This window comes from Fusarium tjaetaba (genome assembly GCF_013396195.1).
Source record: "Fusarium tjaetaba strain NRRL 66243 chromosome Unknown NRRL66243_c0000063, whole genome shotgun sequence".
Classification (NCBI taxonomy): domain Eukaryota; kingdom Fungi; phylum Ascomycota; class Sordariomycetes; order Hypocreales; family Nectriaceae; genus Fusarium; species Fusarium tjaetaba.
In genome coordinates this window covers 393285-415124 of record NW_023501259.1, presented here as the reverse complement: position 1 = coordinate 415124, position 21840 = coordinate 393285, and the positions used below count along the sequence as shown (strand labels likewise).

The window sequence follows — 21840 nt, the reverse complement described above, 5'->3', positions numbered from 1 at the left end:
TCGACGAATCGTGAAACTCGACGTACTTTACCGAAATTTGCTTAGTAAATGTTTCATAAACAAGGCTAAATAGCCGTGCCTCTCTACGATTCATGCGGGAAAAAACTTTAATCAGAGGAACTGCCGTAACTGTACCAAGTTTTTCGCTTATAACGGCTTTTGCTTCGCTACTATTGACATATTGGGAAGTTGGGCAATGGCGAAAATGGGGCTTGATAAGGTGAATGGTAAGGATAACGGGTCATTGGCTTGTTCTGGGAGGTGGCTAGGCGCGGTGTAGTATTGTTGAGTAGGGTGAGGTTACAGCGCACGAAGTATTTACTGGAATAGTAGTCTTTTTCGGATAAATAGGAGGGGAAGCCTGTCTCAAGATGCAACATATGTCGGTACTTGTGCCGCGTAGCCGATGGCCATATTTAAAAGTATCGCGAGCCTCCTCGAGTTATTTCTATCTGGCCCAGATCAGGCCTCTATCCATGGCTTCCCGAGATTGATTTGGTCTTCTGCTCATAAGGGACGATTCTTGGAACAAAGTCCAGATGGCATCAGACAGAGACATGACAGCCGCAGCCTTCGCTGAAGACGGCCAAATATTCGTAGACATCCTGAAACCCTGGAGGCTCTACTAACGTTAGGTCTTGAACGAGCACAGAACCGTCTGCTTATTTCCATTGTGAGAAGGATATGCCCCAAGACAATCCAAACACGAAGTCCCGCGGCTTGATAAGGGACAGCAAGTGCCCATTATGTGAACGTTCTGGCATTTCAGATTGCATGGCAGGATTATTTGTACTGACAGGGGTATGTCCTCTGTCCTCTCATGATAACATAAAAGAAGAAGTAAAGGTAGAGTAAAATAGGAAAGTTTCTTCATGCAACAAACTTGACGGATTCCCTCAGTGCTCTTCACGTAATATTCTGCAACGTAATTTCAACCTGAGGGCCAAAATCCATGTCTTGAGACTGCGTAGTGATGGCTTTTCAGTTATAGATATGTGAGATTGACTCTGTTGCTCTAGCTCACCTCCAGCAACGAGATCATTGAGAATTCATGTCCAACTTAGCTCTCAACACTTGGAGATCTAACTTGAGTCAGCATCAGAAAGGATACTTGTCATTTGGCATAAACGAGTATCTCATATAACAATCGTTTGAATAGTCTCCGCGACGGTCTCCACGACAGTCACCAAGACCTCTATCCGTATGAGGAAGGCATTAGGATCTCTTTAGATCAGTTACTATCTGCGTAATATGCCCTTACTAATTCAGCCTCACCAGTTCATTATCAGCTGCCATCTGAAAACCCCTTCATGTCCCCCACGTGGTCCATGATCTTTCGACCTGCCTCTTTCGGCAACCATGGTCTAATTCCCGGCATTATTCACGGTGATCTGATAGCAGTTCCGCCCAGCACACTGCAAGATAGACCTCGATTCACACGCATCGCCGATGCCAAGGCGGACTCTCCTGTTGCAGGCACTATCATACGTCAAAAATACCTCGCATGGTGACTCGAACAAGTTATTCTATGGGCCATTGACAGGTCAACTTGCAGCGTCACATCCTGCCAACATACCGGTCCACTCACCCCACGAAACAACAAAAGATCCCAGGACAAGAAATCTTTAGCACTGAAAGTAGGTCTCAATAAACCACCGGCGACAATTCATTAAACTTTCGTCTCAAATGAAAGGTTATGCGTCAAGGTTTCATGCTTCATCTCAAATAAATAGATATGTGAACCGTGAGGAATGCTCTCATTAGACCAACAGGGTTATTAGTGGAGTTCGTCTGAAACCCCAACCCTCAGCCGCAGTCCTTCATCTGCTTGCATCCTGCAATCCTGGCACGAGCCAACCAGCAGGACAGTCAAGCGAGAGGAATGTGGAATGACGAATGTCCTATTTGTTCAAGATCAAGGTTGATGATCGACCGTTTCATATGCCAAAACGAAACGATCCATCAGTCGGACCGGCAAATCAGATGGAGGACCGTTCTCCATCGCGGAACTATGCTTGATAGACCGGTATGGGATGGAGAGATCGGGCGGATGTATTCCGTTGTCATCAGGCCATTTGCGCAGGTATGTGAATGGAGTATAATCCTTGCGAACCTTGATTGACGACATATATATCCAAGACATTCAACGGTATAATGTTTCTTCTTTAGCTCTACAAGTGCAGTCAAATAAAGGTTCACTTCGTTTGAACGGAAATACCTGTCTTAAACATGCATCTCAAATCAGTATTGCCATTCTTTCTCGCCGCCGCAGAAGCCTGGACTCCGCAGTCTAGAGGTTAGTGAATCAACGCAATCATCGGAATGCATACTAACTTTATGTAGCTGTTGCAAAGGCAAACGGTGAGAAGATCACTGAACGATGGCTTCCAAACGACGATAAAATCCGCGGCGTCAACCTCGGCTCACAGTTCATCATCGAGCGATGGATGGCCGAAGAATCATGGAAGAACATGGGCTGCAGTGCCTACAACGACGAATGGGCCTGCGTCAAAGGCATCGGCCAAGAAAAAGCCAACGCTGCTTTCAAGAAACACTGGGAGACTTGGATTACAGAGGACGACATCAAGCAGATTGCCAGTATCGGTCTCAATGCCGTTCGCATACCTGTTGGATACTGGATGTACGAAGATATCATTCAGAAAGGCGAATACTGGCCTCGCGGCGGCATCTGGCATCTTGATCGCATTGTCGGGTGGTGCAAAAAGCATGGTATTTATGCGGTTATCGGACTTCATTCTGCTCCTGGTATCAGTTCGCCGAATGAGCAATTCACTGGCCATGTAAGCGACTATCTCGCCTGATCAAGTATCTGCTAACTAAATCGCAGTCCATCCCCAATCCTGGATTCTATACCGCTGAGAACTACGAACGAGCGTTCAAGTTTCTTGAGTGGATGACCAAGCGCATCCACACAAATGGGAACTACACTACCGTCGGCATGCTCGAGGTTCTGAACGAGCCTGTACGCGCCGGCAAGTGGAAGGCTGAGGCAGATGATATGATCAAGAACTATTACCCTGGTGCATACAAGCGCATCCAGGCTATGGAGGGTTACCTCAAGGTCCCCAAGGCTGATCGCCTACACATTCAATACATGGTAAGTTACATATTTGGGGACAGTCATCATGTATCTCACGCTGACTCCATCGCAGGGCAAAAGTTGGGGCGCAGGTGACCCAAGACTATACCTCCCAGACGACGATCTCATCTTCTTCGATGCCCACCGCTATCTATCCTTCGACAACAGAATCGCCGGCAACAAGAAAGCATATATCGAGACTGCCTGCAAAGACAACATGGGCCAACACGTCTTTGTCGGCGAATGGTCCCTGTCCGTGAACTCAACCTTGAAGAACACAGATGAGTTCAAGATCCAGGGCCAAGAAACATGGTACAAAGCTTACTGGGCCGCTCAAGCCGAGTCCTTTGAGAAAGGCGATGGCTGGTTCTTCTGGTCCTGGAAGTGTGACGGAGAACTCGGCAAGAAAGATTGGCGATGGTGTTATCAAGCTGCTGTTGCAGCCGGTGTTATTCCCAAGGATGCCAGCAAGGCCAAGAGTTTGAGCCCTTGCGCTCGGTATACCAAGTAAGGTATAAATCCTAGACGGGTAAGCCCCATTCTTCTGTTCTGTATATAGTTTGAGGCTGCTCGGCTGTTGATGCCGAGCGGGATAGAAATAGTGGCTTTGAGTATCAGAAATCTAGCGAATTGTTCCACTGCCGAAGCCATTGGCCTATCATTTCTTTCTGATGGCGTCAAAGCTAGCGGATTAATTGGTGTCCGTTTCCCGCTGGGTCTAGTGGTGAATCATAGGCGTTTCAGCTCGGACATGTTGCATCGTGAAACGCGGCATGTCGAGAGAATATCGGTGTAAATAGCAGCTTCAATCGCATCCTGCAAGTCCAGAATCATTTCCTACTCTTCGCTCAACTCATTACTTCATTATTCAAGTCTCTCGATAGCTCTTTGTTCTCTTATATCAACGCCATGGCCGATCGCTACGTCACCATTCATGAGTCTCCCAATGGACCAGGAGATTCTCGCCCAACAGCTATCCAGATCATCAAGGATGAAGGACTGGAAAGAAAACTGAGTGACCAGGTCGTCTTCATCACCGGCTGTTCCGCGGGCATCGGTATTGAGACCGCGAAAGCCCTACATCTCACCGGCGCGACTCTGTATTTAACGGCTCGAGATCTCGAAAAGGCAAAGTCAGCCTTGGGTGGCCTCGCGCAAGATGAGCGCGTTCACCTTCTCGAACTTGATCTGGAATCGCTGGAAAATGTTCGCTCATGCGCTACCAAGTTCTTATCTGAGAGCCCGAAACTCAATATCCTTATCTGCAACGCTGGGGTCATGTGTACACCAGAAGGACGTACGAAAGACGGCTTCGAAACACAGTTCGGGACAAACCATCTTGCCCACTTCCTATTGTTCCAACTTCTCAAACCTGCTCTGGCCAAAGGTGTGACGTCTGATCACGCATCGCGAGTCATCATGTTGAGCTCACTTGCCCATCGTTTCGGCGAGGTCAACTTTGACAACGTCAACATGGAGGGCTGCTACGATCCCAACAAAGCATACTCCCAGAGCAAAACTGCCAACCTCTGGACAGCCAATGAGATCGAACGGAGGTACGCCAACGAGGGCATTCATGCGTGGAGTGTTCAGCCAGGCGGTGTCCTCACAGATTTGGGAAGACATTTATCTGAGGAACAAAAGAGCGGCCTCGCAGTGGATCCATATCTTAAAACAATTTGGAAGCTCCCGGACCAAGGTGCTGCTACAAGTGTTTGGGCAGCTGTCGCTGAGGCTTTGGAAGGTCAAGGTGGGAAGTATCTTGAGGACTGTCAAATCGTCGGCAAGTGGGATCCTTCTACTCCGCTTTATGGAAGAGGATATGGGGAGCATGCGTGTGATACTGAGAAAGCGGCGAGATTATGGGATAAGTCTCTGGAGTGGGTGGGTTTGTAGACTAGTGAACGAGCGTCGAAATACCGTCGAGAAAAGACTACAACTGTGTATAACTACTATCGTGTTCATACCAAGAGCAAACCGAGGCTCACAAGCTGCTCATAACGTCAGTTCAATCAAAGTCCTGTTGAGCTATCTGCAGAGTCGGTTCTATGTTCCATAAAGTCATCGGAGGAGGGACTGAGAATATGGTCTCTTTTATTATCTCTTTTAATAAGCAACGCAACATACTCAATAACCCCGCTTGCCACCAGGGTCCACCCTTCTCTTCATATGCCGCCGACTGCATCCGCGATTGTATTACAAATCAACGTAAAGCCTAAAGGGTTATATCAGACACAGCAAACAGCTTCCCATCGTCAGATGAAATCATCAAAATCCTGCCAACGATTATTTCCATCGTCATGGCATCTACAAGCCCAGTCAAAGTTCTACAAGCACCACATACTGGTATCACTGTGCGATCACTCCCACGCGCCATCCACTTATTCCAAAACATCTTAAACCTTCGAATTTTACGGACCAGTCATCTCTGCCCCCCGGTCTCAACAGTCGTTGGACACCCTGAAGCGGAGATTGATATTGCCTTGGTTGAGCTTCCAGGCGGACATCTTATTGAGCTCCTGGAGTACTCATCGCCACCGAAGGCCGAGCAACAGGAACTAAAGCCTTATAGCTGGGATTTAGGGAGCTGGCATTTGTGTCTGACCGTTGAAAGTTTGGAGGAAACCCTACATGCTCTAGAAAGCGACGAAGTAGCCTGGACTCAGCTTACTGCACCGCAAGTATTACAACAAGGCCCGAATGCCGGCAGGAAAGTGGTCTATGTGCGCAACGAGGATGGTCTGACGCTGGAACTGTTTGGGTGAAGAAATAATTGCTTGCCTGCTTATGTAGATTACGATATTTATCGAATCTAATAATCAGTTCTCTCACCCTGGTAAAAATACCTGCCACAGTCAAGCTAAACATATACTGAGGGTAACAGGCGACAGCTGTCAGTGCAGCAGTAGCTGGAGTTGCTGCAGATGCCCGGTGTGTTGAGGCCCAGGCGCCTGAAGCGGAGACCCTGCCGCTAAGCTAGGCACAATGCGAATTTAAGCTGCACTTGGCAGCAGGGATCGATCAACCATCCTCCTCAACAAATTTTACTAATAGTCAGCAGCTGAAGAGACGGATGAATTAAATGGAGGTTTCCGCGTTGCGCTTATGCTTATCTCTTTTATTACTTAAGCACAGCTGATCTGTTAAAAACAACATTGGTTTCTTTCCAATGCCACTGCTGCACCATCTCTTACACAAATTGCAACCCAAAACAACAGATATGGCTGAGGAGCAGGCACCAAACATAACATATCGTGGTAGTTGCCACTGTGGTGCGTTTGTCTTCGAAATTGCCATTCCAGAGATCAAGTCTGTGAGGGTATGTAATTGCAGCATTTGCACCAAGAAGGGATACCTGTTGCTCTCCCCTCGCAGTCTTAATAGTCTCAAGACGGTCAAGGGCTCAATTGAAGACTTGACAAACTACACTTTCAGCAAGGGCAAACTCCACCATAAGTTCTGCCCTCAATGCGGCACCGCCATCATGATCACCATGCCTAATGGTCCTCCAAACTCGAACTTTTGCTTGAACGCGCGCTCAATTCAAGGTCTTGATGCTTGGTCGCTAGAGCGTCAACTGTAAGTTGTTATTCCCTGTTTCTGGTTGTATTGCCAGATGCTGACATCACACCAGCATTGATGGAGCCTCCTTGGGGGACAAGTACGAGGCGTCGTTGTATTCTGGAGCTCAGCCCCCGGAGCAAATCAACGGCGGTAATGTGTACAACGGCAGCTGTCATTGCGGTGCAGTTCAGGTGGCCTTGGCTAGCAAGCCAATAGACGGCACGTTTCCCGACACTATCGGAGAATGCAACTGTAGCATTTGTATCAGAGTAGGTCTTTTCAAACCATCTGGTCCTTGGACTGTTCTGACAATTCCCCAGAATGCATACATTTGGGTCTGGCCCCACCGTGACCACGTCGTTCTACACAACGACTCTAACGACATTGGCTGTTATTTCTTTCAAGGCTCAACTCTACTCGCCAAAACCTTTTGCAAGATGTGTGGCGTTCAGTTAACCAACAAGCCTGTACTTCAGTCTGATGAAGCCATAGCCGCCATGTCGGACGGCGACAGAAAGCTCTACGATATGATCAGCCCATTGCACCCGGTGAACCTGCGAGTTTTTGACGGAATTGATCTGAACGAGATCGTTGGAAAAGTTGAGAAACTGCCCGGTGCCGACCGCCCTCCCAAGTATGTAAACCCATAGTGTATAACCCTAAGACGAGCTCCTCAGCGGCAAGAATAAACTCCTGCCGCACCCAGAAATGTTGCCACGAGGTACTCTTGCAAAGAATATGTTACAAGCATCCATCGTGATACCCACTTGATGAGATTGTCTTTGTGAAATACCCGAGTCACAAAACCCCTCTTAAAAGTCAGTTGAGTTTATCCCGTCCAGCGAATAGTTCGTATGATTGTTTCTGTCGCCAAGGGACAACACATCTGGAACAGAGTAGATGCCCCTCATCATCTGAACTTGCTGGGGCCTCTCCAAGAGATCACTATATTTGATTCAGACGGCATTGAACTATATTGCTAATAGGGCTGAGTTGAACGCGGATCGTGAGTCACGTAATCTCTCGGGCTTGCCAGCACTTTTGCCAGGCTCTTAGTAGTACGGACAAAGAGGCCTTTCACGACAACAATTTCTATCTCATCAGGTTATCTCAGACGTAAGATAACTTATCAAAAGAGGACAGGCAGCTCTTTCTGTTGGTTCGGCTTTTCACCCTCTCAATATCGGTAGATAAATCCAGGTACCTCGTCGAGTGATGGATGTTATGTTGAGGCAGCATTCCACAAGACTGTTACTGTGGCCTTGACGATTTCCCAGTACCCTAACCTCCCTGCGCAGGGACAATGTCTTCTGATTGGAAGCTGTCAGGGGATGCAGGGTCGCCCTCGATATACACATTTCGTCGGGAATATCGACAATCCTTCCTTTTCCCAATTAAGCCCTTATTATCAGAGGCATACTGCGCTCCTTTGATGAATTCCGGCGCCTTTCCGTTTTCAACCCAGTCCACGATAGCTGCCAGAACATTGGTCTCGGGTTCGTAAGTGTCAAAGGTATGTGAGCTGTTGCCGACCGTGTTCGCCCCAGTTCCCCCTCTGCAATGTCCAAGGCCAGAAATGCGGAAGAAGAGATGGATTGGAAGGGTGGAAATTAATTCTCTCGGCCACGCCATTCACAAAGGCATCTCAGACTGCGAATCTCTGCCTGGTGTCTTCTAAAATGCTGCCTGACTTGCAAAGATGCGACTGATCTTGCCGTGTTTAGATTCGCTCCTACCGATTCGTAAAGGAAGTGCTCTCGCCTTTTTGGTCAAGTCATGGAAGCAGCTAAGCAAGCAAGAGGCACCCGATCTTGACGTGGAGTGTCGAAACGAACTCAGCAAAAGGTATCCTAAACTTATCATACTTTATGATACGTTTTGTGCAGAGCATCATCACATCAAGTTAACAAAAGCTTTAACTCCGACATCGTCTCTCCGGTATCTCTCTATTCAGCATGGCGCAGTGTCTTTATCGCTTTCTAGATCTATTCCAACCAGCACCATCGCAGGCCACCCGAAACACCACCACGCTCGAAACGACAGCCGTGACGCTCAGCTGGGATCGACTACCTGCGGAAATTCGGCGCTACATTCTAGACTTTCTATGCCACGAGCCCCGCCGCAAGCATGTCTATGCTACCGTCTGCAGAGAATGGCGGATATTCATGGAAGAGAAAACATTCCGCAAACTGACTGTCTGCCAGCATGGTCTCGCGGGGTTAGCGCAGTTGAGCACACAACCACGAGCTGCAATAAAGCATCTTTGGTTCAACATGGAAATCACCGGCCCCCCTTGCCCTAGCTGTCTCCCAACAAGCAACCTCCCATTCCCGATACTCAATGCCGCAGCAGTCCCAAACGCAGAAGATCACATCCACCAACTCTTCAGAATTCTGAGCTCCTGGGGCTGCTGTGAGAGAGGCTTGACGCTAGAGTTCAACGCTTACTGCCCCCAAGAACAGGCTCACTGGCTCAAGAATTGGTTTATCGGCTGCCCTGGGGAATCGCGCCGGATACCAACGCTCACCGCCGATGAAAGACACTGCTGGAGAAAATTACTGGGGCGTTCTCTTGCGTGGGCAATAGTTTGCTGTTTTCCTCCGATATCTCTCGGCTACCCCCTGAAATTACCCCCCGCCGACGCAGTCACGAAGTTCGTTATCCGTCGTTACTGTCGAAATCGGTTCCGGCCTTCAGACATTGCCAGACTGGTCAACGCTTGTCCCAGACTACTGCATCTCCATCTCGAGACGTGGGCGCACAGCAACGCTAGTGATATCACATCCCAAAACCCGGCGACCAACCCTCCACAATGTCAGTTGATCCGATGCCTTGCATTGAATGAGCTTTTTATACTGAAGCGCACTGCAGATGACTTGATCGCGAATATACACCCAAGTACACTGCGAACATTGACGGTATTTCAAGATCTCTGCCTTGATTACCTGCGACCTGCTCGATTGCTTTATGGCTCCACCCGTGATTATGTCGACTACAGGCGTTGGGTGAGAGAAAACACGGAACAGTTCGCCGCGAGGAGTCTTGACCTCCAAGTATTGTCGGTATCATTTTTGGCCTTAGCGGAAGATTTCTTCTCGGATTGTCAACCAGATTGGACGTGGAAAAGCCTTGAAACTATTATCCTGACAACCGCGGAGTTCACGGACGATCTTGTATCAGGAGCGGTCTCGCTTCTCCTACAAGACGCTGCTCAGGTTGCGCTGCGTATGCCGCGCCTCGAAACCATGGTGTTGTGGAATACAAAGAGAGGGCGTTATGCCACGTCGTTCACCTACCGTCGAACAAAATTGTCTGCCACAATTGCTTGGTGCAGCACCGTGGACCTGGACTTCGATCCCGACACGGTACGGGCCTGGGAAGAGGTTGCAAGGAAGCATGGGCAACCATGCCTAAGGACAGAGAAGAGACGGATTGGAAGGTGGGAAATTATATCTCCCGGCCACGCCATTCGACTCTTGGAGTTGCCCCCTCAGGTCATTGATCCAGAGTCCCGACGGCAGATTGAGAAAGAGTACGAGGTTCCCAGAATCCCTGGCGTCCACTGTACCCCTTGCAAACTAGTATAACGTGGATTAAACTGTGGAAAGTCGGGACTTGGATCCTGAATGACAGAGAGACTTAGTCAACTTAGTATAAGTTTAGCATGACTTTACTATAAATTAGTATGAGTTTAGGATGCCTTTTGCTATTTTTATTGTAAACCCAGATGTCAAGGTCTGATATTTTCTTGCCCCCCCGAGGGTCATCGACATCGCCTGGCGTCAACTGTACCCCTCTTGTACTGTATGAACGTCGATTAAACTAGCGAATCACATCCCTCCCTATTGATCACCAACCCTTGGCGATACTGAATATCCTCACCAAATTCTTGACCATTATGATAAAGTGATCATCGCTCGCAAGCCAATGACTTGGCAACTAATGTCGGGCCTATTTCTAAACCCGGCAAACCGAGGATGATGATGCCATACTCCACCAGTAACGCGTTTGTATCCGTCCATGTCGGCTCTTGCACGATATCGGGAACGCTGTCGACTGACATGCGGGGGATTTAAGCTTAAATGGCATTGGCCGCGCGATATATAAACACGATCCGCTCCCTCTTTTCTCCCTCCTTCGTCCTCTCACACCTCCATCATCATGAAGGTCCTGTCAAACCTCGGAACGCTTCTGGCCTTGTCACCTGTTGCGCAGGCTACAGGAGGACATTACAACACCGTCAAGCTTGACGGCTACGGTAGTTTCTCCGGTACAACCGTCAACAGCACTTTTACCAAGCAGAAGCTTCCTGCGCCTGTCGATGCTTGGTTGGGTATCGACTACGCCACTCAACCTACAGGCGATCATCGCTTCCACCCTGTTTCTTGGCCTGACAAGTTCAAGGGCGTGAAGAAGGCGGATAGCTACGGCAAAGCTTGTGTCCAAGAAGTCTCATCCAGAATCCCTCTCGACTCACAAAGCGAGGCATGTCTCAACTTCAACGTGTTTCGACCCAAGGGCGTACCTCTTAGCAAGAAACTCCCTGTACTTGTGTGGATCCACGGCGGTGCTTTCTACGCTGGCAGCTGGGCTAGTTTCGACGGCGCTGCGTTCGCCGCCTCGTCTAAAGTTCCCATCGTGGTAGTCAACTTCCACTACCGCGTCAACTCTCTCGGCTTTCTACCATCCAAGCTCTTCCAAGAAGAGGGTCTGGCAAACTTAGGTATTCGAGATCAGCGCTTTTTCCTGGAGTTTGTGCAGAAGCATATTGGTGCGTTTGGTGGTGATAAGGATGCTGTTACTATTGGTGGTCGCTCTGCTGGTGGTCATTCAGTGGGCATCCATTACTTTCACAATTATGGGAAGGATAATAAGCAGTTGTTTGCCCGGGCGATTCATCAGTCTGGTTCGGTCACTTCGCGAGCTTTCCCGAATGATACGTATCCTTTGTATAAGCGACAGTATGATGAGTATATTACGTACCTTGGATGCGACAAGAAGAAGGGAAACAAGGCAACGCTCAGGTGTCTGAAGGGAGCGGATGTTAATGCTATCAGAAATATCAGCACCAAGCTGTATCATGACTACGACCCTCAGTTAACGTGGCCGTTTCAACCGGTACATGGTGGGCCCCTCTTTGAGAAACCTGGCTCTCAATCTGGTTACGACGGAACGTTTTTCCACGTCCCGACAATCACTTCTACTGTCACCGACGAAGCCAAATATTACACCCCCGGCGATCTCGAGACCAACAAAGAATTCCTCGATTATCTCCACAACATTTCACCAGCATTAACCAAAAAAGACCTAAAAGAGCTATCCGCTCTATACCCCGATCCCGCAAAGTACAAAGACTCACCATTCGCCAACTCCCCCAATAGCACTCAATACAACCGCATCTCCGCCGCCTGGAGCGACTACGCCTACATCTGCCCGAGCCAAGAAACCGCCTACCGCACCTCTACCGCCGGAGTCCCAACATGGAAAGTCCGCTTCAACACCAACAACAGCTTCCCCGCGTGGCAGGGTATTCCTCACACCGCTGACACGGCGTTTACGTGGGATGAACCTACTACGCAGTATCCTGAGATCAGCCATGTTTATCATGGGTACTTGGCTAGTTTTGTTGCGACGGGTGATCCGAATAAGTATAGATATCCTGGAAGTCCAGAGTGGCCGAATTATAATGGACGGGAGAGGAAGCCGAAGCAGATTGTTGTGCAGCCGGGGGATACGAAGGTTGAGAAGGATGATATTAGGAGGGAGGCTTGTCTTTGGTGGAGGGATCCTGAGAGGGCGCCTAGACTGAACAAGTAAGATATAGTCAATGGCTATGGCCAATTGTGATCGATGGTCAAACTCCATAAAGTGATGAATATTCTATGTAGGCTTCTGTAATTCTATAACGCTGCTCTATGACAATGTTCTATCCCCACAACCATCAGTCACCCGTCTACGCTTTCGTAGCCTCCAAATATTTCTGACTAAACGTATAGTCATTGTATCCCTTGTCAGTCTTGGGAGCATAGAAGGTATCCCTTTGATAAGGCGTCAAAGGAACCCCATACTTCAGTCGGTAGACCAAGTCCGGGTTCGAGATGAACCATCGTCCAAAAGCCACAACAACATCCCACTTCTTGTAACTCCCATCAACCGCATCATGAACATTATCCGGGATATATCCACCTCCAACAATAACAGGGGACTGATTATCCCACATCTCAAGAAAGTACTCAAGGCTTTGCTTCCGGTCCCCAAAGGGACTGACCTTATCTGAAGCAAGATCCTTTGGTGTTGCGAGGATCGTAGCGGGGTTACCTCTGGGCTCGACGAGCGAGACGTAAGCGAGCTTGTATCCAGCCTTTTTGAGTTCATTGAAGATGTAGCCGAATTGGTCCCAAGTATTGGCGGTATATGCGGCCTGGTATGTTGCAAAGGGACTTAGGCGGAGGGCGGTTCGCTCAGCGCCGATTTCTTCGACAGTGGCTTTGATGACTTCGAGGAGGAAGCGTGCGCGGTTCTCAACGGAACCTCCCCACTTGTCGGTTCTCTTGTTGATACTTTCGCTGATGAATTGGTCGATCAAATATCTGTAGCGACCATTGTCAGTAAGCTGATCAATTTGCGAGGAATGACAGTCTTACCCATGAGCACCGTGAATCTCAACACCATCACCCCCAGCATCAACCACATTCCTAGCAGCCTGTCTAAACTCCCCAATCTTCTTCCAAATCTCCTCCTCCGTCAACGCCTCAGGCGTCACATTCTTCCCCTCCATCTGAACCGCACTGCTCGACGAGTACTTGTACCCTCTCTTCTTCAAATAATCCGGATCGCCCGCCCTTCCCAGATCCCAAAGCTGCTGAAACATATAACTCCCCTTAGCATGAACAGCATCGTATATCTTTCTCCAGCCCTCAATTTGCTCCGGGGAGGTTATGCCTGGTAGGTTGGGGACTGCTTCGCCTGTTTTGGAAACGCCGGTTGCTTCGCTGATGACGAGGGTTCCGGGGGTTGAGGCGCGGTCGGCGTAGTATTTTATCATGAGGGAGAGGGGGAGATGGTCGTCGGAGTTGCGGAAGCGGGTTAGAGGGGCGAGGGCGATGCGATGGGAGAGGGTGGTGTTGCCTAGCTTGAGGGGCTGCCAGAGTTTTGATTCGGTTGACATGATGGGTATTGATGGAGATGAGTAGGGTATAATTGTCAAGGGATGGGTACTTGAGTTAAAAGAGATGCAGATTGATTTGTGATTGCATTGTGATGAGAGATTCTAAAGTACAGAGGAATCGTGTCTTCAAATACATTTTGGACGGCAGGCGACAATGTTTCATTGCCTGTAGATTATCAAGCGAATGTTGATGCGAAGTGGCATTCGGAGCAATAGTCAAGATGATTAAAAACCCAAATGCCCATACGAAACGGCGACTGAATCACTAATTCTGCATTGAGTCCCCATAATACAGCGTAAAATATGGCTAGGGATGCTTGATAATCAGCGCCATTGCAGATATTTTTGGGGGAAGAAATCGGAGAATTACTTCAAGACCCCGACGTCATCTTCCTTACGAGCGATGACCCTACGAGCCGACCAATAGGGTTCGAGATTCAGCGTTACGTGATTTCAAATCCGGCGGCTTTCTTCATAATGATTGGCTAGACGGTGGGAGTTCAACCGAAGGACCTGCTAAGCCCTACGAGCATTAATAATGCCGCCTTATTAGCATCTGCGTGACAGGCTGGGGACAAAAATGACGGTGCATAATCTTGCGATTTATAACTATGTAACTGTATTCAATTCCCCCAAGCCCAATCTCCCATCTAAACCCCATCTCTCCTCCCTCTATCTCCAGCATTCAAGCCCTATCCTTATGATAGCACAAAACCCAGCCAAACTCCACAGGGTTGGTACTTATCAGCGCCGGCTTCTCATGACTAAACTCAACGCTGCCAAGCTGAACACCATATTTATCTTTATACCGCTGACAAACAACATCGCTGAGTTCAGGTGATTCAATATCGGGGATATTGACGTTGAGACTCTCGAGACGCAGCTCGGTGACTTGGTAGTCGAGAGTGGTGAGTTGCGCGAGAGGAATTCTGACGGGTTGACGGCTGTGATCGGCCGAGTTGACGATCGTGATGACTGCGTTGGCTGTAGGAGCTTGACGTGCTGTTGGTTGGGATGTTGCTGTTGTGGCGAGCGCGATGGCGCTGAGGAGGGTTGTGAAATGCATGGTGATGAATGATATTGAAGTTCTGATGTTTAAGAGATGTGAATGAACTGATATCGATATCATCAGGTTTGAGATTCAAGATGGTCTTTTTATACTTTGTCGATTCTCTTATTTGCATACGTCAACCCTCTAATAATAGCATCGCGCCTCATTTCCCCAAGTCCCCTCTCGGCCCCCATGTCGTGTGATGCACATGTCAGCACTTGCAAAATTTACGAGCCTTCTTGGCCTCGTCCTACGGATGTCGACCACTTTCTTATTTTTTCTCCGCGACCACTCAGAGGTCAGTATCTGAGACAAGTCAGCCGTCGATCATGAGAGGATTCTGTCTTGGACATGAATCACGATATGGTTGGGTGGGGAGATCATCTCGAGATTAATGCCGTCTCGTATTCATTTATAGATGATATAATATTTTGGGATTTGTGATTTACACATGTCATATACAGCGCTGCATATAGCTGGATGTGAGGAGAGAGGAGAGAGGAGAGACCTTCGGTAATGTCCTAGTTAGGCTATGGTGATTCGTATTGAGGCTTGGTTGTACAACATGTGTGCTTGGCATAATCTTTGTGATACTTTCAGTAGTGGGCTGCCTCTATGAGGCTATTACGTGAATCTGTGAAAGGTACCATGATCGCATCATCTGCCTTTTCTCAGCTCTCAACAGATTTCTCACGCTGACGCCAAGATCCAATCAATGCTCACAGAAGTTATAGTCAATCGACTCCCAATGAAACCTCGCTTTCTCCGCAGTCCGCTCATTCATCAACTTCCGCCGATGCGCCCGCTCTTCCTCAACATCGAACCCAAGATAAATGCAATTATCTCCCATCAAGTGAATCAAGCCCTAAGGATTGTTTAAGTATCCAGAGGTTTCAGGTAGCCCAATTTGTCATAAGCTATATATTAAATCTGACCTTAATAGAGTGGTGAACCCAGATTAGGCTCAGGGAGCTTATAAGGGTCTATTTACAAGACCTTAATAGAGCTTGGGCTGTTCTCACTGTCGGAGCAGTGGAGTGTGATTATAGTAATTCTCTTATTTATGTAACCTTTAAGCAGCTGGCATTTGTAGTAGTTCTATATTTAAGTTAAGGTAACCCAAGAGTTACTTTATATACTAATTCTTAAGGAAGTATCTTAAATTCCTCAATATAATATAAATAAAACACTTATTAAACTAATATTAAAAAACTATTCACAGCCAGTAGGCTTAGTTAGCCTCTCCCTGGCTCGAGTTAGCAGGTAATCTTTTCGTTATTTATATGTAACTAGATATTGAAAACCTGATAAAATCATAGTCACCAGAAGAGCAACAACAACATATAGGCTTTTCTCTCGGTAAGATAGGGCCGACATCTTCCCACCTTTCGCCGTTGATTAATCTCAATGCAGCCTTTATCTCGGGCTCATATGCCCGCCAACCTGCTGGATCGTCAAGGCCCCCAGAAATCTTCGGGTCTTGCATCAGACGCTCAAAAGCCGCGTCCAAACCGATAACTCCATTGACATCAATCTCCGCCAACTTCAATAAACTGTAAGCTTGTTTTTCGAAATATTCCATAGACCAGTCAGGATGAGACGACCTCGGCCAGGGCTCAGGGATTCCTCGATACAAAATATATGCTACCACCTGGTCCATTAGTTTCTGGGCATAGACTATCTCACTGTTGACCTGTAGCATCTTGCCCAGAGTATCATAAAGATTGACTTTGGCCTTCCGAGGCGCGAAACATATCCAACTATTGACTGCACGTTGCCAATTGAAGGTTAAGTAAAATAACCTCTCAACTGATATGTCGTAATCGACTTTTAAGTTGACTGAGTGAATATCGCATTCAGGGATAATGCCGAGGAGTCCGTATACTTTATCCCTGACATCCGAGCAGTCTCTGTAACTGAACCTTGATATCGCCTCGAGGAACCCTAGAGGTGCAAGAGATCTGGGTCGACGACCGAAGGCTCCAAGATCTCTAGCTTTAGCCTGAATAAGATCACGAACTAACTGGGTTTGTGAGTTCCATAATAAAGTTGTTCGGAACTGAGTCCAACTGCACATCTGAGCTCCACAAAGAATCCAGAGGTCTTTTGCCAAGATGAATTCTTGAACTACCCATGAGCGCGTAAAATAAGGATTATTGAATAATTTATTCAAGGCTAATCTTGACGGCGCGGTAGCTGGCTCTGCCTCATTGTCTGGCCCTGGCTCGTTATGTCGCAAAGCTTCCATTGCCAGGTCGGAATCAGGAAACCCGGGTCCCAACCATGCAAATACAGCCGTTGCGCGCGAATAAATATCTCTCATCATAGCGACTTGGTGGTTTCGCTCGCTCGTGTCCGTTTGGTTGATGCAGATGGCATCGATCCAAAAATAGTTGGCGTCGACTCTCCCTCTGCAGTCCGGTAACTGACGCAGGGCTGATAACAAGTTGGGTCTAACTTGAAAGGTGTGGCCATTGACCTGTATTTCGTGCTTGGGCGGCCTTCTACCCCAAGTGTATGAGAGTGCAATGTAGGGCGGACATTTTTCGTCCACGATAAAAGGTGTTAGGGTAGATGTGAGAGAGGCATCATTCGGCTGCGATGGATTGATTTGCAGTAACCTGATGCTTTTTTTGGTCTTGTCCAGAGGCAAGTAAATATGTTGATGGAATTCCATAATGCCGATCGGTCAGTTCAAGAGCAATAGCAGAGCTCGAAGACCAATCGGAGAGAGGGGATAGAAACAATACTGGGCAGAAAGACCCTAGCAAATTTTTGAAGAGACGAGGCGAGGAAGGACAATTAATAGTCGGGGAAGAAAGGCATTGCGTGACTGTGTTATTCTATCTACGTGTGGTATGCCTACCATCTGGCGACAAGGCAGAATAATGAACTGGTGTTGAGGGACGGGATTTCTCCTCATTAGTGAGGCAGATTCCGCTAAGCCACAGGGCTTTCTTTTCAGACTGACCGCCATGCCACAGTTGTCTCATGTCTCTATCGAGCACATGTATCAGCATTCTAGAAGGAACATAACATAAAAGTCACAGATGTCGTACCGCCCTCACCGTGCCTTGGCTTTGATTAAGCCTCATACCGATAATGAGCATTGGCACATATCTTATTCGAGAGGTTCCGGGTAACCAGTCCAATTTGTTATGAGCCCGCGACAAATCCGATCTTGACAGGGCTTCGCGCTGATTCGCTTAGCACCCCACGTAATCACTGCTATCAGCCTAAATCCGATTTCCGATCCCGACTCCGATTTTTGCTTTGCTTACTCTTCAATCTCAATTCTCGGACATCACATCACAATCCCCCTTCCACCAATTCATGCTCTCATACTCACCTAACAATGGAACAACTAAGTCCGAGCAGTTCCAGCTCCCCAAACCGCAGCCAAGCCCAGAAGCGCCGCCCCAGAAAACCCTTGAACTGCGATCCCTGCAGACACTCCAAGCTCAAATGCGACCGGGGATTACCGTGCGCTACATGCCTCAAACGAGGCTGGCAGGACTCTTGTGCTTATGGATCAAACTTTACTGGACCGCAGAAGCGAAGAAGGACTAGACTTGAGGTTGCTGAGCCAGTGCCTCAGCAGCAGATACAGGTTCAATCCGTGGAGGTAACGGAGACAGTGTCATCTCCGAGCTCGACGCCTGAGCCGATACAGCAGCGTTGGGATCATATTCTGCGTCGGCCATCTGTCGAGAGGAGTGTTATACCGGACTCACCGAATCCAACTGTTACGTTGTCTTTCGGGCCTTGCGTTCCAATCACTGAATTGCTTGCGCTTTTACCTCCGACGTCTGTGACGGAGTATTTGGTTTGCCGCTATTTCGGAACACTCTCGTCACTGTTCCATATTCTCCATGGTCCAACATTCCAGACCCAATATTTGGACTTCCTAGGAGCCCCCGAGAAGACAAGTTTATCGTGGTTGGCTGTTCTCTTCGCCATAATCTCGTTGACTCTCAAAACAATTGAGCCAACAGACGCCGGGCTTGTTGTGCTATGGCAAGACACCACCATCCCACGAGATTTATCGGTATTGTCGCAGAAGTATCGAAATGCAGCTATGACGGCCCTTTCACAAGATCAATTCCTAGTTCGCCATGATCTGAGCACTCTCGAAGCTCTTCTTATCCTGGTTCATATGATATCTCATAACGAAGGACCTGAGTACGGCTGGGCACTTCTCGGCAGTGCACTCAACATCGCCATCGCTCTGCGCTGCCACACGGACATCGAAGGACCGAATTATATTGAGCAAGAGCGCCGGCGCCGTTGCTGGGCAGGCATCTTGATCATCCATACTTACCAAGCTCTCTGCTTCAGAGACATCGACCTCACGTTCCTGTTGAACATGAAAGCGACAATGCCGGCGTGGGTAAACGACAAAGATATCCAGGAACACAGTATAAAGCAATCGCCTAAGGATTCGCCCTGCGAGTTTACCGATACATCACTCCTGAAGTTCCAAGTTCGGCTATTCCAGCTTTCGACGCAAATTTGCTCTCATATTTCTGGCGATGACAAACTGAACATGACAATACTGCATCAGTACGACACGGCTGTAGCAAAAGAGCAATTACAATGGGATGCCGCATATCTCGTAAACGGTCGTCGGAGTATTCTCAACACAGCGGGCTATGCTCATTGGTGTATGCTCCAAACCTACGCGCATCAACTCTACCTTCTTCTTCATCGACCTTTTCACAGCTCCAAGGCAAGCCATTTCCGCGCTGAATCGCGGGACAAGTGCATCAAGTCAGGTCTTGCCTTGCTTGATGTTCATCACCAATTCTACGAACTGCCTCGATTAAAATGCTATCGCTGGCTTGTTAAGGGCGCTATTAGCTGCAATGCACTTCATGGAGCTGTGGCGTTGACTTCATGTATGCTTGATATGCCTGATACCTCTGATTTGACGGAGCATATATCTGCCGTTGATGCTGCTATAACGAGAATGGAGGCGCTTAAGATGAAGAGTCCAGCTTGTTCGAGTGTTTATCGTGTTATTCGTTGTCTTCGGTAAGTCGTCCCAGACTGTTATCACCAACTGAATCATCAAAAATGGAGACTGACCTAAGTAGATCTTATCTTTCGAAACGAGATCCTGCACCGACCTTGCCTGAAGACGTCGAGCTTAGGTTCGAAGACTGGGCGACCAATGTCGACTGGTTTAGGCCCGATGGAATTGACTGGGTAAGTAATGACGTATTGCTTGTCGAGGGCATCACTAATTGGAGTAGGAACTCTGGGATTCAGCTTACATCACTCCACAGACTGATGATGCTACGACGATGATGACTTGATAAATTGGTAGTAATTAATTTTGGTGTCGTAGGTAAAGCAGACGCTCGCCCATATCCGTGGTATAATCTCACAGCTATATGCATTCAATAAATTGTCCCTCCCATCTGAGTACTATCCCCATCATGCTTCACTATATGCTGGAGGCGGGACCTCATAATCCTCTACCACAAAGTCCCCCTTGCAGTATTTCGGAGGAACACTGATGCCCTCTGCCAAAAGGCTCTTAACCTCCTTTGCCGCGATCACATGTTCCCTCACGAAAACACCCCAGCCATTCACTGGCAACTCTGGCGAGATGAAGAGATGTATAGGCATCGAGACCTCCTCCTCCGTCGTGACACCATTGTTGGTCACCGTAACTTCAAAGTGTAAGGAATGTGTGATAGACACTCCGCAGACTGAAAAGTCAGGTGAACAGTTCCTCACAGCGATTGGGAGGTGCAAGCATTGCTGCCATCGTTGCTGAGGCTCGTCGCTCAACTCCAACGGCCATTCCGTCACTATCCTCTGTCCCTCATACCCAGGCCCTTCTGCATTAGACTCGTTCTCCACATCGTGCTTCTCCCGCAAGAAGAACCTCGCTTTGGTAATCTTCGCCGCCGGGTCGAGCGGCGCAAGGTTGGCTTCGATAGGAATCAGCCCTCCCAGTGCAATCGCTCGATGTCGAATGGAAACGTTGTACTCCGCCTTTTCTGACCACTTCCCCTGCACTGTTGTCGGATCCATCAGTTCGTACGATGAGAACCCGGGTGTACGAATAATCCTTATCGGCGAGAACGTCTTGAAACTATCCGACGAATGCCCATCAACCGTCCAAGCTTCCAGTAGATATGTTATACTGCATCGCGTACAGCCCTTGAATGACTCCGCCTGATCCCCTCGAATGAACAGCTCAAAAGGCCACTCAAAATTCTTGCCATTCTTGAACGGCTCTCCGATCTTATCGACGACGTTGAATGGCTCCCATTGATGAACTGTGCTTTCACCCCGCTGCCACTTCACAGCCTCTTCGGCGTCAACCTTGTGATCTCTAAGCGTAACCGTTAGCTCCCGCGTCAGCCTCTCTTCGGGATGAACCTACCCAAGCCACATGCGACTAGTCAACTTTAGATGAACGCTGGTGATGTTTTGTCCTTCTGGGATGAAGAGCGATAGCTTTCCGCGAAGATATTGGCCTTTTGCATCTTCGCCGTTTCCGCTGACGAAGACGTAATCGTAGTCCGGTCTGTAAGGTCAGCGAGGGGTCGGAGGATTGGAGTTGGGAGATGTACCGTATTGTAAGGCGAGGGCGGTGTTGGCCTGTTATTCTGGCCATGATGGACCGCATTGACTTTTTGGTGGACATGGTGATGATTTCGAGATGATGTTGCTCAACCGTGGAGTACCAGGAGGATGAAAGATGAAGTAAAGTCTTGGTACTTATAGACGAGCTTGAAATGGCACCAGTGGCAGATGAATCGATGTCAGCTTAGCATCTCATCAATGTAACCAAATTTAACGGTGGAAAAGTATGGGACCGTGGCTTTTATTAACCCCCAAAACCATCCCAGCCAAATCCGATTTCGAAGCCATTCACATGCCGTGCTTACTCCAAATCGGACATGTCATCCCCGATAAAATCGGACTCTTCTATTCTTA

The 21840-nt window shown here is 48.3% G+C and overlaps 10 protein-coding genes across 10 annotated transcripts; 7 read left to right on the top strand and 3 right to left on the bottom strand.

Annotated features, from left to right (window-relative positions):
- Positions 1-2229: 2229 nt before the first annotated feature.
- On the top strand, positions 2230-3611 carry FTJAE_3318 (SPR1-exo-1 3-beta-glucanase precursor; the record flags this gene model as incomplete). The annotated part of the gene is made up of 4 exons (XM_037349602.1): positions 2230-2296; positions 2344-2801; positions 2849-3118; positions 3174-3611. The coding sequence occupies 4 exons, from the start codon at positions 2230-2232 to the stop codon at positions 3609-3611; spliced, it is 1233 nt and encodes a 410-aa protein (XP_037209710.1).
- A 398-nt stretch (positions 3612-4009) lies between these two features.
- On the top strand, positions 4010-4996 carry FTJAE_3317 (oxidoreductase; the record flags this gene model as incomplete). Its single annotated transcript, XM_037349601.1, has 1 exon — positions 4010-4996. One exon carries the CDS (start codon positions 4010-4012, stop codon positions 4994-4996), a length of 987 nt encoding a protein of 328 aa, XP_037209709.1.
- A 404-nt stretch (positions 4997-5400) lies between these two features.
- FTJAE_3316 (uncharacterized protein) lies at positions 5401-5865 on the top strand (the record flags this gene model as incomplete). The annotated part of the gene is made up of 1 exon (XM_037349600.1): positions 5401-5865. The coding sequence occupies one exon, from the start codon at positions 5401-5403 to the stop codon at positions 5863-5865; it is 465 nt and encodes a 154-aa protein (XP_037209708.1).
- Positions 5866-6320: 455 nt separating this feature from the next.
- Positions 6321-7314, top strand: FTJAE_3315 (glutathione-dependent formaldehyde-activating enzyme; the record flags this gene model as incomplete). The annotated part of the gene is made up of 4 exons (XM_037349599.1): positions 6321-6419; positions 6492-6679; positions 6735-6933; positions 6985-7314. The coding sequence occupies 4 exons, from the start codon at positions 6321-6323 to the stop codon at positions 7312-7314; spliced, it is 816 nt and encodes a 271-aa protein (XP_037209707.1).
- A 1305-nt stretch (positions 7315-8619) lies between these two features.
- On the top strand, positions 8620-10251 carry FTJAE_3314 (Oxoglutarate iron-dependent oxygenase; the record flags this gene model as incomplete). Its single annotated transcript, XM_037349598.1, has 1 exon — positions 8620-10251. One exon carries the CDS (start codon positions 8620-8622, stop codon positions 10249-10251), a length of 1632 nt encoding a protein of 543 aa, XP_037209706.1.
- A 574-nt stretch (positions 10252-10825) lies between these two features.
- On the top strand, positions 10826-12481 carry FTJAE_3313 (triacylglycerol lipase II precursor; the record flags this gene model as incomplete). Its single annotated transcript, XM_037349597.1, has 1 exon — positions 10826-12481. One exon carries the CDS (start codon positions 10826-10828, stop codon positions 12479-12481), a length of 1656 nt encoding a protein of 551 aa, XP_037209705.1.
- Positions 12482-12617: 136 nt separating this feature from the next.
- FTJAE_3312 (NADPH2 dehydrogenase chain OYE2) lies at positions 12618-13832 on the bottom strand (the record flags this gene model as incomplete). The annotated part of the gene is made up of 2 exons (XM_037349596.1): positions 12618-13254; positions 13309-13832. 2 exons carry the CDS (start codon positions 13830-13832, stop codon positions 12618-12620), a joined length of 1161 nt encoding a protein of 386 aa, XP_037209704.1.
- A 685-nt stretch (positions 13833-14517) lies between these two features.
- On the bottom strand, positions 14518-14898 carry FTJAE_3311 (uncharacterized protein; the record flags this gene model as incomplete). The annotated part of the gene is made up of 1 exon (XM_037349595.1): positions 14518-14898. One exon carries the CDS (start codon positions 14896-14898, stop codon positions 14518-14520), a length of 381 nt encoding a protein of 126 aa, XP_037209703.1.
- Positions 14899-18238: 3340 nt separating this feature from the next.
- On the top strand, positions 18239-20201 carry FTJAE_3310 (transcription factor; the record flags this gene model as incomplete). Its single annotated transcript, XM_037349594.1, has 3 exons — positions 18239-19917; positions 19980-20091; positions 20172-20201. The coding sequence occupies 3 exons, from the start codon at positions 18239-18241 to the stop codon at positions 20199-20201; spliced, it is 1821 nt and encodes a 606-aa protein (XP_037209702.1).
- Positions 20202-20322: 121 nt separating this feature from the next.
- On the bottom strand, positions 20323-21517 carry FTJAE_3309 (HECT-type ubiquitin ligase-interacting creD; the record flags this gene model as incomplete). Its single annotated transcript, XM_037349592.1, has 3 exons — positions 20323-21232; positions 21284-21427; positions 21474-21517. 3 exons carry the CDS (start codon positions 21515-21517, stop codon positions 20323-20325), a joined length of 1098 nt encoding a protein of 365 aa, XP_037209701.1.
- Between the last annotated feature and the right edge of the window lie 323 nt (positions 21518-21840).